Source organism: Piliocolobus tephrosceles, chromosome 8 (assembly GCF_002776525.5).
Source record: "Piliocolobus tephrosceles isolate RC106 chromosome 8, ASM277652v3, whole genome shotgun sequence".
NCBI classification, from domain to species: domain Eukaryota; kingdom Metazoa; phylum Chordata; class Mammalia; order Primates; family Cercopithecidae; genus Piliocolobus; species Piliocolobus tephrosceles.
This window is the reverse complement of record NC_045441.1, coordinates 12,884,901-12,901,762: the sequence shown is the minus strand read 5'-3', so window position 1 is coordinate 12,901,762 and position 16,862 is coordinate 12,884,901. Positions and strand designations below refer to the sequence as shown.

Genomic DNA, 16,862 nt, shown 5'->3' with positions numbered 1-16,862 from the left:
CTCGCCCGCCCCCTTACGTGATTGGCTACAGGGCGACCAACCGGCGCCTCTCATTGGCCAGTTTCTCTTGCACCGCCCGCCTAATCAATTCAAGATGGCAGCCATGCGCAGGGGATGGTGGTCGCGGCTGTTACCGTGGAGGTTGCTGCAGGCCGGTGGCTTTCCACTAAATTCTACACCCGGCCTGGGCCTGGGAGCGAGGACTTATTCTCAGGGCGACTGCTGGTACTCGCGCACGGCGCTCTATGATCTGCTCGGCGTCCCCTCCACAGCCACGCAGGCCCAAATCAAGGCGGCTTACTACCGTCAGTGCTTTCTCTACCACCCGGACCGCAACTCTGGGAGCGCGGAGGCTGCCGAGCGCTTCACGCGCATCTCCCAGGCCTACGTGGTGCTAGGCAGTGCCACCCTCCGTCGTAAGTATGATCGCGGCCTCCTCAGCGACGAGGACCTGCGCGGACCCGGCGTCCGGCCCTCCAGGACGCCCGCACCCGACCCCGGCTCGCCGCGTCCCCCGCCGCCCACCTCTCGGACCTACGCCGGTTCTCGGACCGCCCCCGGCGCCAATCGCACGATGTTCAACTTTGACGCCTTCTACCAGGCCCACTACGGGGAACAACTGGAGCGGGAACGGCGCCTGAGGGCCCGGCGGGAGGCCCTTCGCAAAAGGCAGGAGCATGCGTCCCTGAAAGGCCTCCGCTGGGAGGAGACCCGAGACACGGCTGCCATTTTCCTCGTCTTCTCAATCTTCATCATCATCGGCTTTTATATTTAATCGGAGAGATGAGGGAAGGGGAATGTCCCCAGCCAACCCCCCAAAAACGGCCATTTTTCCTGCCTCTGAACCCTTGGCCATTGATAGTCTAACCTCTGCTGGGATCCGAAGGAACTGTACTCCCCCTGCCCTCCCCGACCCCCCCCAGCTTAGCCGATGACCTGCACATCCCTCCACTATGGTCCAGAAAAGGAGGTCTCTCGACGTCTAAGAAAAAGGCCCCACGCTGAAGAGTCCCGAAAGCTCAGGAGTTAAGGGGTTCCTGGAGTCTCTAGGGTACTTCTTCCAGAGTTTGTCTTCCTGCTTCCAGATGTAGTCAACTTCTGGACAGTCGCTGTAGCTTTATTGTAAAGCCCCGAGCAAGATTTATCTGCTCCTGCCCCGCGTGTGTACGGTGGGCCTCCTCTGTAACCTTGAAATGTGCAATGTGACCAATTGTTGGCTGCCAAAAGAAAAGGTTCGGGGTTATACGAAACTTGTCTTTCTGTGAGTTCCCCAAGCCGCAGGTGAGACCTGGTCCAGGGTAAGAATGGGATCAGTGGAGAGCCTGCCATTCCTCCAGCTAAGGTCAGGCCCCTGGGGCACTCCCCCTTCTGTTGATAGCTTGTGGGAGTGAGAAAACAAAGTCACTGAGCATAAGGAATGAGTGTTCCTGTGCCCGTATTTAATGTGTGATTTGGAGAATTTAAATTTAATCTGTGGGAATGACAGCAGAGGAGAAAATCATTTGGCATCTTAAGGTCTGTCATGCTTTATTACCATAGTTTTGGGTTTTTTGTTTTGTTTTGTTTTGTTTCTGAGGTGGAGTCTTGTGCTCTGTTGCCTAGGCTAGAGTGAAGTGGTGCGATCTTAGCTCACTGCAACCTCCACCTCCCAGGTTCAAGCGATTGTCCTGCCTCAGCCTCCTGACTGTGTAGCTGGGATTACAGGCTCCTGCCACCACACCTGGTTAGTTTTTTGTTATTTTTAGTAGATATGGGTTTCACTATCTTGGCCAGACTGGTCTGGAACTGCTGACCTCAGGCTGTCTACCCGCCCGGCCTCCCAAAGTGCTGGGATTGCAGGCATGCGCCACCACGCCCAGCCTATTAGCCATAGTTCTAATCCATAGGGATTACAGCATGATGCTAGCAGGGCCAGGTTCATCCTTGGGACAGTGTGGCTGTCACCTGGTCCTCCCTTTACCAGCCAGCCCCATTGCACACTGTGCAGCCCCTCCCTTCCCAGAAACAGAGTGACAAACTCCGCGCTTGAGTCCCCTGTTCCTGTTTAACCTGCAATGCTTATCACAGGCCCTTTTTAAAATTTTTTAGATGAGGCTGCTTGAGGCTGCGGTAAACTTTGGGGCTTTGGGAGTACACAGGACTACTGAGGGACGGGGGCTTGGTGTTTAAGGTGGAGACTTGGTTGTTAACGCAGAGCTGGCTAAAGGTGTGTTGTTTTTTTCCACTCTGTTTCTAACTCATGTTAAGTAGTTGGTCATCACTTTGGTCAGAGCTGCTGCTGTAGCTCTCTTAACTGTGAGTCACTGGATGTTGGCAGTGAGTTGGCTGTGAGATTGTAGGTGCTCAAGTGTTTATGCACCGGACTGAGTGTCAATCTGTAAAAGGGGAAAATCCTCGCAAGAGGTCTATGAGAAGGATGAGGGCCCAAGTCTAGGGTCTAAACAAAGCTAGGAGTGGTTTGGTATATTACTAAGTGCAATAATTGCATGCAATTCCTGCACTCAATGTATTGTGTAAAATCCTCAGATAAAATGGGATAAACCCACAGCTGGTCCTACTTGGCCTCTTGAAAACCATTCCATCATTGTGTCAATCTCTATCCGGAAAAGGAAAAAAAAAAAAAAAAGGAAAACCATTCATCGAATGTCTCTTGCCTTGGAGGTTGGGGTATGCTCCTAGTCAGGGCTTTGCAGCGACCATATGATGCAATAGTGAAGATCTAGGGCCTGGCACAACACTTTGGGAGGCCGAGGCGGGTGGATCTCTTGACCTCAGGAGTTGGGAGACCAGCCTGGGCAACATGGCAAAACCCCACCTCTACAAAAATCATGAAAATTAGCCGGGTGTGGCAAGTGCCTGTAGTCCCAGCTGCTCAGGAGGCTAAAGTGGGAGGGTGGCTTGAGCCTGGGAGGCCGTGGTTGCAGTGAACTGCGATCCTGCCACTGCATTCCAGCCTGGGCGACAAAGCCAGACCCTATCTCAAAAAAAAAAAGATTTGAGCCCAATCTCCTTAAGAACTGTTTGGCTCAGTGAGCCTGGACTTGGGGGGAGGGGACATGTACTTTTTAAAAGACCATTTATTGTTACTATGTTTCATATTTGGAAAACAGGACAGAGACTTTTTTTTCTGGAAAAACAAACTGCACGAGGTGGAGTTTAGCAAAATGTTCTGAAACTAGTGCTTCTCAACCAATGAAGCAGGCACAACGGAAACAGTGGGGCAAGGGCTTGTTGTTCTAGTGAAACAGGTGGCCTTGTTTTGATGTGGGTTTGTAAAGCACTAGTGGTCTCATAGCATGGGCTCCTTGAGCTCGACTTCTGAAGTTTGTTTTCTCAGTCAGGATCCCAGCCAAGAACGTTCCCTGTGAGCCCCAGAACCTAGGGTACATAGAAAGGTCCAGAAGGTTCAGACCGGGGTTGGGTCCAGACTAAGGTAAACTTCTGGGACATTCCGTGAAACTCTAAGCAAAGTATTGCATAAAAACCATCATCCAACCCTAAGCCTCTCGCCCTGGTCCAGAACAAGGCCCAGGCCATAACGTCCATCCCTTCACGCCTCAGGGTTTTGTGGCCAGAGCTAACCTCTGAGGAGCCCCACTCCCTGCCTGCCCTGAAGCTAAGCCTCTGCTCTTCATGGAAAGGGAAATGTGTGGGAGGCTTTTTGAAGGACCCCCAAAAGGTTTCCATGGTCACGTTTCTCCCCCACCCACTCGGATTGGCTTCAGTCTTTCTCTGCTGCTACCTGGCAAGCAGAGGCTGAACTCGGCCATGACCTTAGCCCCTGCTTTCTAGGGGCTATTCCATAATTCCTGGTTGTGGAGGATGGCTCAGACATGCCCAGCCTTAGTCCTTTTTCTTTGTTTTTCACAAACAAGCAAAACTCCCTAGAAGTTTGGACCTAGGATGCGAGAGTAGGGTAAAGGGGCCCAGCCTGGCCCAGGCTGTGCTCAGTGCTGTGGGGAGGGGGTACAAGTATAGCACGAGGCCGAGTGAGCAGCAGGCATGGTTCCTAAATGGGGAGGCAGGCCACAATTCAGGAACCAAAGGCACACATGTCTAGGCAGTTGTGGTGTCGTCTTTGGGCTTGACTGGGACCTTATTTCTTCTGAGCCAAACTGTTCTTTCTCCTCTGTTGCCCTTTATTTATTGCTGGGTGAGATGGCCCTTTACAGATCCCAGTGTCGAGGAAGTAGGGTTTTTCCCTCTTCCTTCTGAGGTTCCGGCATTTCATTCATTGAGTGCACTTCTTTACGAGCCAAGTTGATTGGGAGTAGCTTACCTTAGGCCACAGAGCTGTCCTACTGGATCACGATTGACTTGGAGTGGCCACCAGCACTCGCTTTTTTGGAAATGGAAGAGGTCTGTGTTTCAAACCGTTGGGCTTCCTGGAAGGTCACCAGACCCCGTGCAAACAGGCCGAGAGAGGGACGGCTGGTAAGTGGTGGTGCTACCTCAGTTCACACTCAAATTCAGTGCACTAGAAAAGCTGGCCCTGTCCTGGCCTTTGCCTCCTCTCAGTTCCTCAGCACCGTGATGAAGTCACACACTGCCACCTGTCCAAAGGGAAGATCATGAGGGAAAGCCAGGCACAATGGTGTGCACCTGTGGTCCCAGTTACTTGGGAGGCTGAGGCAGGAGGATCGCTTGAGTCCAGGAGTCCAAGACTGTAGTGTGTAAAGATCTCGTCTATGAATAGCTACTGCACTCCAGCCTGGGCAATACAGCAAGACCCCATCTCTAAAAAGAAAAACAGGCCAGGCTTAGTGGCTGACCTATGTAATCCCAGCACTTTGGGAGGCCGAGGCGGGCAGATCACCTGAGGTCAGGAGTTCGAGACCAGCCTGACTAACATGGAGAAACCCCCGTCTCTACTTTAAAAAAATACAGAATTACCCGGGCATGGTGGCGCATGCCTGTAATCCCAGCTACTCGGGAGTCTGAGGCAGGAGAATCACTTGAACCTGGGAAGCAGAAGTTGCGGCGAGCCAAGATCGCGCCATTGTACTCCAGCCTGGGCAACAAGAGCGAAACTCCACCTCAAAAAAAAAACAAAATCATGGGAGAACACCCACCTTGCCTTCCCTCAGCAGCTCGGCTCTCAGGTCCAGCTTGCAGCCATCGTGGTTTTGTGCAAAGCAGCTGAGTATCCCTCTGTTAATGTGTGCAAACCATGGTGAGAACTGAGCCTGGATCTCAAGACCTTGCGTATGCCAGACATGCTCAATGCATGCAGCGAGCTCATCTCTCACCATCTGTCCTGAGGTCACAGCCGCACTATGGATCTAGCCACCTCACCAGTGCCTCTTAAGGCTAGGGTCCTGTCAGTAGTCTTGTGGTGGTGGGTTGACTCTCACATCCTGCCTTTGTCCCTTCAACATTCACATCCTTAGCCCTGAGAGGGGACTGCCACTTTAGACAAAAGAAGGTATTTCAGGGTCTGGCACAGTGGCTCTTGCCTGTAATCCCAGCACGTTGGGAGGCCAAGGCAGGCAGATCACTTGAGGTCAGGAGTTCAAGACCAGCTTGGCCAACATGGTGAAACCCTGTTTCTACTATAAACACACAAAAAAATGGCTGGGTGCGGTGGCTCACGTCTGTAATCCCAAAACTTTAGGAGGCCGAGGTGGGCAGATCACTTGAGGTCAGGAGTTCAAGACCAGTGTGGCCAATATGGTGAAACCCCCATCTCTACAAAAATATAAAAATTAGCCGAGCATGACGGCGGGTGCCTGTAATCCCAGCTACTCGGGAGGCTGAGGCGGGAGAATCACTTGAACCTGGGAGGAGGAGGTCATAGTGAGCCGAGATCGCGCCACTGCACTCCAGCCTGGGCGACAGAGCAAGATTCCATCTAAAAAAAAAATTTAAGGCCAGGCGCGGTGGCTCTAGCCTGTAATTCCAGCACTTTGGGAGGCCAAGACGGGCAGATCACAAGGTCAAGAGATCGAGACCATCCTGGCTAACATGGTGAAACCCCGTCTCTACTAAAAAAAATACAAAAAACTAGCCGGGCAAGGTGGTGGGCGCCTGTAGTCCCAGCTACTTGGGAGGCTGAGGCAGGAGAATGGCATAAACCCGGGAGGTGGAGCTTGCAGTGAGCTGAGATCCGGCCACTGTGCTCCAGCCTGGGCCACGACAGAGCGAGACTCTGTCTCAAAAAAAAAAAAAAAAAAGATTTAAAACATTGGCTGGACGCAGTGGCTCACGCCAGTAATCTCTACTAAAAATACAAAACATTAACTGGGCGTGGTGGTGCGGGCAAGGTGGTGGTGCGTACCTGTAGTCCCAGCTACTCAGGAGGCTGAGGCAGGAGAATCTTTTGAACCCGGGAAATGGAGGTTGCAGTGAGCCAAGATTGCACCACCGCACGCCAGCCTGGTGACAGAGCGAGACTCCATCTCAAAAAAAAAAATTAGCCAGGCATGGTGGCACACACCCATGATGGTGTATGCTACTCAGGAGGCCAAGGTGGGAGGATAGCTTGAACCCAGGAGGCAGAGGCTGCAGTGAGCCAAGATCATGACACTGCACTCCAGCCTGGGTGACAGAGTGAGACTCCATCTCAGAAAAAAAAATGGTGGGAAAGGCCTGTTAGAGTACGAAGGGCAGACTGGGATTTGGGGTTCACAGGCCACAGCTACTTTGCAGACAGTATTTGGCTGGCACAGTGTCCTAAAACAACTTTACCCAACATTCAAAACTTGGACATAAGAACAGATTTCTTTTTTCTTTTCTTGTTTTTTTTTTTGAGGGGGAGTCTCACTGTTGCCCAAGCTGGAGTGCAGTGGTGCAATCTCAGCTCACTGCAAGGTCCACCTCCTGGGTTCAAATGATTCTCCTGCCTCAACCTCTCAAGTAGCTGGGACTACAGGCACGTGCCACTACGCCTGGTTAATTTTTGTATTTTTAGTAGGGTTTCGCCATGTTGGCCAGGTTGGTCTCGAACTCCTGACCTCAAGTGATCCACCCTCCTCGGCCTCCGAAACTGCTGGGATTATAGGCATGAGCCAACGCCCCCATAAAAACAGATTCCTAATCTCTCAAAAAATGAGAAAATCTGCCACCATTCAGTTCACATAGCTGCTTTAGCACTGTGGGGGAAGCTCAGTAGCATTTCCCCTTTTGGGCCAGGCACAGTGGCTCATGCCTGTAAATCCCAGCACTTTGGGAGGCCAAGGTGGGCGGATCCCTTGAGCCCAGGAGTTCAGGACCAGCCCGGGCAGCATGGCAAAACCCCATCTCTACAAAAAATACAAAAATTAGCCAGGCATGGTGGCGCTCACCTGTAGACCCTGCTACTTGGGAAGCTGAGGTGGGAGGATGGCTTGAGCCTGGGAGGTTGAGATTGCAAGTCAGTTGTGATCACATCACTGCACTCCAGCCTAGGTGATGGAGTAAGACCCTGTCTCAAAAGAAAGACAACAAATTTTGTCCGTTTAGATGAGACATCACGCCCCAGTTTGCTGCACTTCTACCAACAAGGGTGAAGTGTAAAAGGCCTTTTATCTACACACTTGCACCGTTTTTCCCATAGCAGAAAAACATTTCTGTACCCTACGTCCATCAAGAGGGAAAGCAAAAAAGTAAAGAGGGGACCATACATTTTTCAGAATAGGGGCAGGAGTGTTTCTTCCTGGAAAGGGACTGCTTTACACCTCTGTGTTACCTTCCTGGCCCCTGTAGGCATTTGAGTTTGCAAATTCCTATATCATATGTTGCTGCAAAGAGCCTGCACTTCATACAGGGAGGTTGAGTGAAATCTTATTTTCATTGTGGGACAAGGAGAATCTCTGGAGAGGTCTACAGCAATGATAGGCTTAGACACGACCAGAGGCCCTTTGGTACAGTAACACCAGTTCCGTTTTTTGTGTAAAATCCTTGTATATACTGAGATAAACCTGCAGCAAGTCCAGCTAGGTCTCTTAGAAACCATTCGATTCTCTAGCCTTGGAGGTCAGGGGCAAGCTCTTAGCCATGGCTTTGCAGGGACTACATGATTCAGTGGTGAAGGTTTGAGCTCACACTGGTTGGAGCCTGCTTAGCTCAGTGAGCCTTGATTGGTTAGAAAAAGGAAAAGCACATTTAATGTTACTATGTTTCGTATTTGGAAACCAAGAGGGGGAAGGTTAGAAAAATGCAGAAGCTAGTGATTCCCAAACAAGGAGGTATACATAATAGACTTTCCTGAGCAACAGGGAGCTCTGTTTGTATTAAAAGGGGTGGGAGTTTTATTTGGAGACTTCTTTGTTTTTGTTTTGGAAAAGCAAGATGGTATCTAATAGGTACCTTTCTCATGAACCCCCCGATGCAGACCCTCAAGTTTGTTCTCTCTCACAGAAGATCACAGCCAGGGACATTCCTGGGACCCCCAGAATCTGGAAGCAGCAAGTTCCAGAAGATTTTAGGCAAAAGGAAGGGCACAGAGTGCTACACTTTCCAGAACCTTCCAGAACATTCCATGTACCTTCAAGCAAAAGGGGTTGATGATTTTTCAAACCATCCAACTGGAAGCCTTTCCATGGCCACCCAGAACTGGGCCCACTCCACTCTGGTAGTGTCCATCCTCACCTGCCTGCGATCATTTTCAGGCTGAAGCTGAACATAGAGGGGTCTCACTGCCTGCCCCTCTAAAGCAGAATCAGCTCTGTGCAAGACGAGGTGTGTAGGAGGCCTTCTGAAGGACCCCATCTGGTTCCCATGGTAACACTTCTTCCTGGTCCCTCTCTTGTCCATGTCTCAACTTTCTCTGCTTCTTATCTGCCCTGGGGATGGGAGGCTCAACCTGGTAGCTGCCGCCTCCTAAAGGCTGTTCCCCAATTCATGATAGTGGAGAAAGGCTCAGACCTGCCCAACCTTTGCCCCTTTTTCCCTTTCAGTTGCAAACTCTACCCCACGTCCATCATGAAGGAGAGCCACAAAAAAAAAAAAAAAAAAAAAAAGTCCGGGCACGGTGGCTCACGCCTGTAATTCCAGCACTTTGGGAGGCCAAGGCAGGCGGATCACCTGAGGTCAGGAGTTCGAGACCAGCCTGACCAATGTGGAGAAACCCCGTCTCTACTAAAAATACAAAATTAGCCGGGCTTGGTGACACATGTCTGTAATCCCAGCTCCTTGGGAGGCTAAGGCAAGAGAATGGCTTGAATCTGGGAGGTGGAGATTGCGGTGAGCTGAGATCACTCCATTGCACTCCAGCCTGGGCAACAAGAGCAAAACTCCATCTCAAAAACAAAAACGAAAAAACAGCAGAGGCCCGTGCATTTTCAGAAAAATGGGGCAAGGGTACTTTTTCATGGGAATAGACTGCTTTGCACCCTGGAAGCTTGCACCAGGAACGGGAAGCCAGGGCAAAAGGGGCCCAGCCTGCCCCAGACTGTGCTGAGGAGAGCACGGGGGAGAGGTCTTCCAAGGCTGCTCAGTCTTCAGTCATCTCAGCAGGAACTCAGCAGTTCTGGTGTCCCTTGGCCTCCAGCAGCGGAAGTGCCAGCAGTGAAGAGAGTAGAACCAAGACCAAAGTGGGATGGAGGTTCTGAAGTGGGTACTCCCAGTGCTTGAACTGTGCCCATACTAGCGGGCCACTCTGTCTAGGCCTGAGGTTCTAAAGCCCCCACAGGCCAATCCCTCTAGCGACAGCCGACATCTCTAAAAGGCCCAGCAAGCAGTTGCAGCCCCCATGTCATCAGGGATGAGGACCATCCATCTCAAAGAGCACCCCTAACATTTTTTTTGGCGGGGGACGGAGTTTCACTTTTGTCGCCCAGGCTGGAGTGCAGTGGCGTGATCTCAACCCCCTGCAACCTCTGCCTCCCGGGTTCAAGCAATTCTCCTGCCTCAGCCTCCTGAGTAGCTGGGATTGCAAGTCCCTACCACCATGCCTGGCTAATTTTTCTATTTTTGGTAAAGATGAGTTTTCGCCATGTTGGCCAGGCTGGTCTTCAACTACTGACTTCAGGTGATCCACTCCCCTTGGTCTCCCAAAGTGCTGTGATTACAGACATGAGCCACTGCTCCTGGCCTCATCCCTAATTTAAGAGCCTCGGGCTGGGCGCGGTGGCTCACGTCTGCAATCCCAGCACTTTGGCCGAGGCGGGCGATTACAAGGTCTTGGCTTTGACCTCTGGTTCTAGGTGACCCAACTCTTTAGAGATTCAAAGGCTCAACATCACACACACACACACACACACACACTTCAAATAGATCCCTCAACTGTACCTCACTGACTGTTCTTTTCCATCCTTATTTCTCCAAAGGTGCCATTTGGGGCGGGTGGGGGGCGGGGCTCCTCTTCCAGTAAAAAACTTAAGTGAAAAGAGACCCCAACACCTCCCTCTTTCCAGATAGTTACGTCCTTATTAACATGGACCGAGACCATATTAGCTTTGTAGGCTTCACACAGCACTGTGACTGTCCCCTTTTGTTTGCAAGAGCTTCCACACCTCCCTGCCAAACTGCATCTCATTGGACTTGACCTAAGCTGACTCGGGGTATATCCCATCTCCTTGTCCCACACTCATCATCCAAACTGGCACCTAGCGTTCCCCCTGGCTGAGGACAGATGCTATCAGTCCTGCAAAACGCCCTCCATCACTCCATGGGAACCGTCATTTCGCAGGCCAGAGAAGACCAGGTACCATCCTGATTGGGCTTATGGGCAACCCGGGGAAAGAAGGTGCATACAAGAGAGGCAATTGGAGAACCAAGATGGAGCAGTGAGTGCTTCTGACCGGAAGTGCTGGGAAGTTAAGACTTAGGAAAGGCTCTCGCGGGTTGGTATCAGAGAAGGCTTCATGGAAGAGGCAGCGGCGGTGTTGGACCTGGACAGCTGGGCTTGGCATGGACAGAAAGGAGGGGAGAGCATCTCAAAAGTAGGAAGTGGAAGCACAGGAGCTGAGCTGTGGAGGCTGCGACAGCAGAGAGGAGTCTGGCAGCATCGTCATCCTCATCATCACATTTATTGACGGCCCCTAAGAGGCGGGGCTGGGGACAGAACGTACAAAGACAAGGACCTGCCCTCAAAAAGCTTCCATTCTAAGGAGACAGGGACAGAAAAATACAGAATGGTCTCTCCTGGGGATGGCCCACTCTCACCTGTGCAGGTCAGAAGCCCCTGGCCTACCTTGCCCCAGGGTCTGGAGCATGTGCGGACACGTAGTAGCCCCAGGGCCACGGTGTCCCTGTCCCCACAGCCAAGGCCTGACCACTTGGCTTCTAGGCCGTGGGCCCCAGAATTTGGGGGAAAGGTAGGCTTAGGACATGATGTAAAACACTCCTGGCAGCCTTGGCGTTGTGCGAGCCCAGTGGAGTGGTGGGGTGCGACAGGTCCCCTTGGCAAGGCCCCTGGGGGACCCAGGCATCTTCCCAGGCCCCCCGTAGGTGAGTCAAGTTCTTTCATGGGGCTGGTCCATCACCCTGGAGGCCCCGGGGCAGGGAAACAAAAAAGGCAGGGTGTCTTCAGCGCCAGAGGCATAAAGCCCTGCCCACCCACCCCCAGCCCCCTCTCTGGCCTCTTCCAGGGGGCCCTCCTCCCCAGCTCAGCCTCCAGGGCCAGGGCCTGCCTGAGGCCAGGGGGAGGGGCCTGCCCCTCCCCCCACCCAGGCAGTGGGGGAGGAGGAGGAGCCACGCATCAAGTTTGTCTAGGCCCCCCGACTGGGGGGCCACACCCTGGATCCTACCGGTGGGGGGGCTCTGGCTGCGAGGGCCGAGGGCTCAGCAGAGGGGCCGGGCCGAGGGGGCACCCGGGGGAGCCCTTCAATGGGGGTACTGGGCGGGAGTCCAAGGGGGGCAGGCTCCGGGGTACTGCTGGTGGCCCCCGGGCGGCCCCAGTGGGCAGGACAGCTGCAGCCGGGAAGGATTTGGGGGGATCAGCAGCCGAGGTGGGGCCTGGCTGGGCAGAGCGCTCCCGACGCCGCAGCAGCTCCTGCAGCTTCTCCGCCTGTGTCCGCCTCAGGTGGGCCAGGGCGCGGCCACGCTGGAAGGCAGGCAGGAAGGCCTCCAGGCTTTGCTCCCCCAGCAGCAGCTGCTCCATCTGCTCCTGGGCCGGGAGGGAAGGGAGGGCTTGGGAGGGGCACGACCACAGACTGGAGACTGGTCCTCACTCCTTCCCACCCTGAGGCCCTCCCCATGGAGATCATCCCTCAGCTGGGGGACAGGGCACCTGCTTTCTAGCCTGGGCCTGCCTCTGACCACTTGCTGAGTGAACTGCAGACAAATGTCCTCCTAACTACCTTTTTTTTTTTTTTTTTTTCTGAGACAGTCTCACTGTGGCCCAGGCCAGAGTGCAGTGGTGTGATCAAGGCTCACTGTAACCTCCGCCTCCCGGGTTCAAGCCATTCTCCTGCCTCAGCCTCCCAAGTAGCTGAGATGACAGGCATGCACCACTACGCCCGGCTAATTTTTGTTGTATTTTTAGTAGAGACGGGATTTTGCCATGTTGCTCAAGCTGGTCTTGAACTCCTGACTTTAGGTGATCCACCTACCTCAGTCTTCCAAAGTGCTGGGATTACAGGCGTGAGCCACCGCGCCCAGCCCTAACTTCAAAAATAAGGATGCCATCACCAAACCTGGGTCAGCAATGAGGCAGGAGCAGAGGCAGGGACACATGTGAAGTATACACTTAACATGTCCTTTGGGGGCCTGCCACCTTCAGCTCACTGAGCGCTGCACTCCCATCCCAGCACAAAGTCTGCCCCAGCTCCTCTGCAGCCCCAGATCCACGCTGCCCTGACCCAGTCACAGGGGAGCCCGAAAAATAATTCACAGGTAGGAAAGTGAGCCCTGCTGGCTATCCAGTACTGGCGGACAGCAATGCTAGGCTCTCCTATGGGCCAGGCATTCAGGGTGGGCTTCCCAGAGGAGGGGCTCCCCAGCCTAAGGTGTAAGAATGAGCCCGGGGGTGGTGGAGAATAGAACTCCTCTTGGCCCCCAGCCCCAGCCACCCCTCCCCTCACCTCTGCCTCCTGCTCCGCCTCTTCTAGCTCAGCCTGCAGCCAGCCCAGCGCGCAGTGGGGACTCCAACGATGCATGCTCTCCTCTGAGGGCCACAGAGGGACAGAGTGACAGGTCAGGGCCCCGAGCTTGCACTCTCCCGTTGACCCCATGTGTTTCTATATTCCCCTTTCCTCTGGTCTAGAGCCTCAGTTTCCTCATCTGTACCGTGCCCATGTGACCGCTTTGTGGCTACGGCTCCTACCAAGGTTCTGCCCCTCGTCCTAGTGCAAAAGAGACAGGGCAGGCTTTGTCCCCCACAGCACCTCAGGGGGACCCCGAGTATTGGGTCCCCTCTCTCCCACCCAACACTCCCCATTTCTTCTCACTTCCTCAACTCTATTGCCCAGGAGGCTAGGAGCAGGTCTGCTCAAGTCCCATCCATCAGAGCCTGGCACTTCCCAAGGCCAACCCACCGGATGGCCAGCTGCCCCCACCAGCCCCAGGCGGTTCTCCCAGACATGCCCTTACCCAGTCGTTGCAGCTTGTCGGCGCAGTTCTCGGCCACCTCGCGAAGCTCCTGGTATTTGATGGCCAGGGCAGCTCGGCCCATCTCCAGGCGGGGCCGCAAGGCCAGGTTCTCCTTGGCCAGTGCGTAGTTGGAGGCCAGGCAGGCCTCACGCTCCAGCTGCAGGCCCTGGAACTGCGGGCAGAGAGGAGCTAAGAGGCCCGCTCAGGGGATCTGCCCCGTCCACCCTACTGGGTGACCGTGCCTGCGGGCCAGGCCAAAGGCACCTGTCAGGCCCCAGCCTTCAGGGTGGCAAACCCAACAGGTGAAGGGACGGCGACAGGCCAGGACCAGACCTGGCTCTGCCCTGAGCTCCCTCTCTGGCCTCAGTTTCCTCTTTTACAAATCGAGTTAAAAACATCCACCTTACGGGGTTGTTGCAAGACGTAAGTGAGGAAAACTATAAAGGCCTCTACAAATGTTAGTTAATTTTTAATTTTTCAATTAATATGTCTGCCCAGGTCCCGGAGGAGTGCCCCTCCCTCCTCTGCCCCATTTTCCATGCATGGACAGCTTCCCTCTTACTCCAGGCCTTTGTCTGCTTCCTCCTCAGGTGTTTGCACCGAAAACACTGCCACCCCCCGCTCATCCTCTCCAGAGGGGTGTCTGCACCCCGTCCCCTCACAGCACCCCTCGGGTCACCCTCTCTTCCCTTCCCACCCCCTCCTCTGCCTCCAGTGGAATCCTCACACCCCAAGGAATACACACCCCCTTTTCCTCCCTGCTCCGGGCTTACAGCAGCCCCTGGCCCTGGAGAAAGCTTTTTCCTTGTCTCTAGCAGGGCCCAGCCTCCCCTCCCTGCCCCTGGAGAACGCACTCCCCTCCATCTGTCCCCTGTGGGATGCACAAGCCCCTCCTCGCCCGCCTGCTTTCAACACACACTTTCCCTTTCTGCCCCCACAGACAACCAGCCCGGGCCTATCTCCCGTGAAATATACAACTTTCTCTTACGGTGGCCTATGCAATACACACGGCAGCTTCCACCACCCCTCCCCAGCACCAGGCACAAAGCCCCCTCTTGCGCCCCCAGAATGCGTAGACCCCCCAACAGCCCCTCCAGATATCAAACAGGCCCCTAGTTCTCCCAGTGGAAGGCGCCTCCTCTTTCTGGCCCTTACAGAACGTGGGTGTGCGAGCCAGGGCCCCCCACAACACAGCTCCCCGGAACACACCTCCCCGGAGCATCCGCTGTAGGACACGCCTCGTGGCCATCCCGGGGGTGCACAGGTGCCCCCCCCGGTCCCCGGCGCCCCACCCGCCCCAGGCCAGCTCCAAGCGCCCCCTCCCCCGGGGGGTGGCTCCGCGGGGCCCACTCGTACGTGCCAGGCTCCGCGCCCACGGGCGGCCCCGTGGCCCGGCCCGCGCGGCCCTTCGCTCGGGCGGCAGGTCCCGCAGGCCGCTGCCCGTCCCCCGCGACCCCCGCCCGCGCCCCCCGCGCTACCTTCCTGCTGAGCCGCACGATCCGGTCCAGCTTGGGCTCATCCTGAAGCAGGTCCCGGAGCTGCCCGGTGCTGAGGATCCCAAAGCGCCCCGGGCTGCCGGGCTCCGGCCCCGCCCGCGCCGCCCGGGCCCGGTACATGCCGCCCGCCCGCGCCCCCAGCTCGGCTGCTGGCTCGGCCCGCTCGGCCCGCTCCGCCCCGGCTCCGCTCCGCTCCGCTCCGCTCCGGCTCCGGGATCCGCTCCGGCTCCGGTCGCACGCGCCGCTCCGCCGCCAGGGGGCGCCCCGCCCGCTCTTAAAGGAGCCGCGGCGCCGGGGCTGGGGGTGGGGCAGGGAGGGGGCGGGCCGCACCCCTCCCCGCCCCGGCCGCGCCACGCTGGGCCGCGCTTCCCGCACCCCAGGATCTCCCGGCAGCCGGATCTCCCCGCCCCTCCCGGAATCTGAGCCGCCCTACTCTGCGCCCCAGCACCTGGCCCTGGCTCACCACGCCCCCAGGCACGGACTCTCCCACCCCGGACGGATACAATTTGCAGAGCCCATGCACATTTTCCCCTCCGATGGCAACAACAATTTTCTGACTTTGGCCGGGCGCCAGGAGCTCCTGCCTTGCAGCCCTCCCCAAGCCTCAGTTTTCTCTTCTGTAAAGTGGGGTTTTTGATGGTGAGCGCTGACTGCTGGCTGGGCGCGGTGGCTCTCTCCTGTAAATCCAGCGATTTGGGAGACCGAGAAGGGAGGGTCGCTTGAGGCCAGGAGTTTGAGACCAGCCTGGCAACATAACAAGATCCCCGTCTCTATTTTTTAAAAAAAATTAAAAATTGTCAAAATAGTGAAAATAACAGTTTTAAAAAGTATTAAAATGTTTTTTAAAAGTATCCGGACATGGTGGCATGCGTCTGTAGTCCTAGCTACTCGGGAGGCAGAGGTGGGAGATTGCTTGAGCTCAGTTTTTTTTTTTTTTTTTTTTGAGACGGAGTCTCGCTCTGTCGCCCGGGCTGGAGTGCAGTGGCCGGATCTCAGCTCACTGCAAGCTCCGCCTCCCGGGTTACGCCATTCTCCTGCCTCAGCCTCCCAAGTAGCTGGGACTACAGGCGCCTGCCACCTCTCCCGGCTAGTTTTTTTTGTATTTTTTAGTAGAGACGGGGTTTCACCGTGTTAGCCAGGATGGTCTAGATTTCCTGACCTCGTGATCCGCCAGTCTCGGCCTCCCAAAGTGCTGGGATTACAGGCTTGAGCCACCGCGCCCCGCCTTGAGCTCAGTTTTGAGACCAGCCTGGGCAACACAGCAAGGCCCCATCTCTATAAAAATAAAATTAAAATGCTGAGGGATAGTGATATGGCTAGCGATGTTATAATGAATACACGTGGTAGGTCAATACCCACTATGCGTTATTTTAGAGATGCAGAAACATCACAGAGGCCGGGCACGGTAGCTCACACCTGTAATCCCAGCACTTTGGGAGTCCGAGGCGGGTGGATCATTTGAGGTCAGAAGTTTGAGACCAGCCTGACCAACAAAAATTAGCCAGGCATGGTGGTGGGCGCCTGTAATTCCAGCTACTCGGGTGGCTGAGGCAGGAGAATCGCTTGAACGTGGGAGGCGGAGGTTGCAGTGAGCTGAGATCACACCACTGCACTCCAGCCTGGGCAACCGAGTGAGACTCCATGCTCTGTCTCAAAGAAAAAAAAGAGATGACGTCCTCTCCCCAGAGTCACATTACAGGTAAATGATATAGTCCCATTTCTTCTCATTTGTACAGTGTCCACAGAGCATACGATGCTGCTCTGTGCTGAACACTGGGCTAGGCCCTGTGGGACATTGTCCCTGCCCTCAGGGAGTTCATGGATTAAGGCAGAGTCCCATTCCCACTCAGATAACTCTAGTATAAGACAAATGGCAGGTGTCACCCCATGATAGCTTTGTGATTCTCATGTGAT

At 54.9% G+C, this 16,862-nt stretch overlaps 2 protein-coding genes across 2 annotated transcripts; one reads left to right on the top strand and one right to left on the bottom strand.

The window, feature by feature from the left end:
• The first annotated feature begins 68 nt into the window (after positions 1–68).
• DNAJC30 (DnaJ heat shock protein family (Hsp40) member C30) lies at positions 69–2,557 on the top strand. The gene has a single exon (XM_023218688.2). It carries the CDS (start codon positions 95–97, stop codon positions 773–775), a length of 681 nt encoding a protein of 226 aa, XP_023074456.1. The 5' UTR covers positions 69–94; the 3' UTR covers positions 776–2,557.
• An 8,373-nt stretch (positions 2,558–10,930) lies between these two features.
• On the bottom strand, positions 10,931–15,190 carry VPS37D (VPS37D subunit of ESCRT-I). The gene is made up of 4 exons (XM_023218612.2): positions 14,931–15,190; positions 13,453–13,624; positions 12,945–13,027; positions 10,931–12,028 (listed from the first exon to the last, which is right to left on the bottom strand). Exons 1-4 carry the CDS (start codon positions 15,066–15,068, stop codon positions 11,666–11,668), a joined length of 756 nt encoding a protein of 251 aa, XP_023074380.1. The 5' UTR covers positions 15,069–15,190; the 3' UTR covers positions 10,931–11,665.
• Between the last annotated feature and the right edge of the window lie 1,672 nt (positions 15,191–16,862).

Bases quoted from the DNA above. Each gene is read 5' to 3' on its own strand.
- DNAJC30 (XM_023218688.2), top strand. From the start codon at position 95: ATGGCAGCCATGCGCAGGGGATGGTGGTCGCGGCTGTTACCGTGGAGG.
- VPS37D (XM_023218612.2), bottom strand. From the start codon at position 15,068: ATGTACCGGGCCCGGGCGGCGCGGGCGGGGCCGGAGCCCGGCAGCCCG. The intron at 13,625-14,930 runs GTAGCGCGGGGG...CTCTGCCCGCAG, and splicing joins TCGTGCGGCTCAGCAGGAAG to TTCCAGGGCCTGCAGCTGGA. The intron at 12,029-12,944 runs GTGAGGGGAGGG...CTCCCGGCCCAG, and splicing joins AGGCGGAGCAGGAGGCAGAG to GAGCAGATGGAGCAGCTGCT.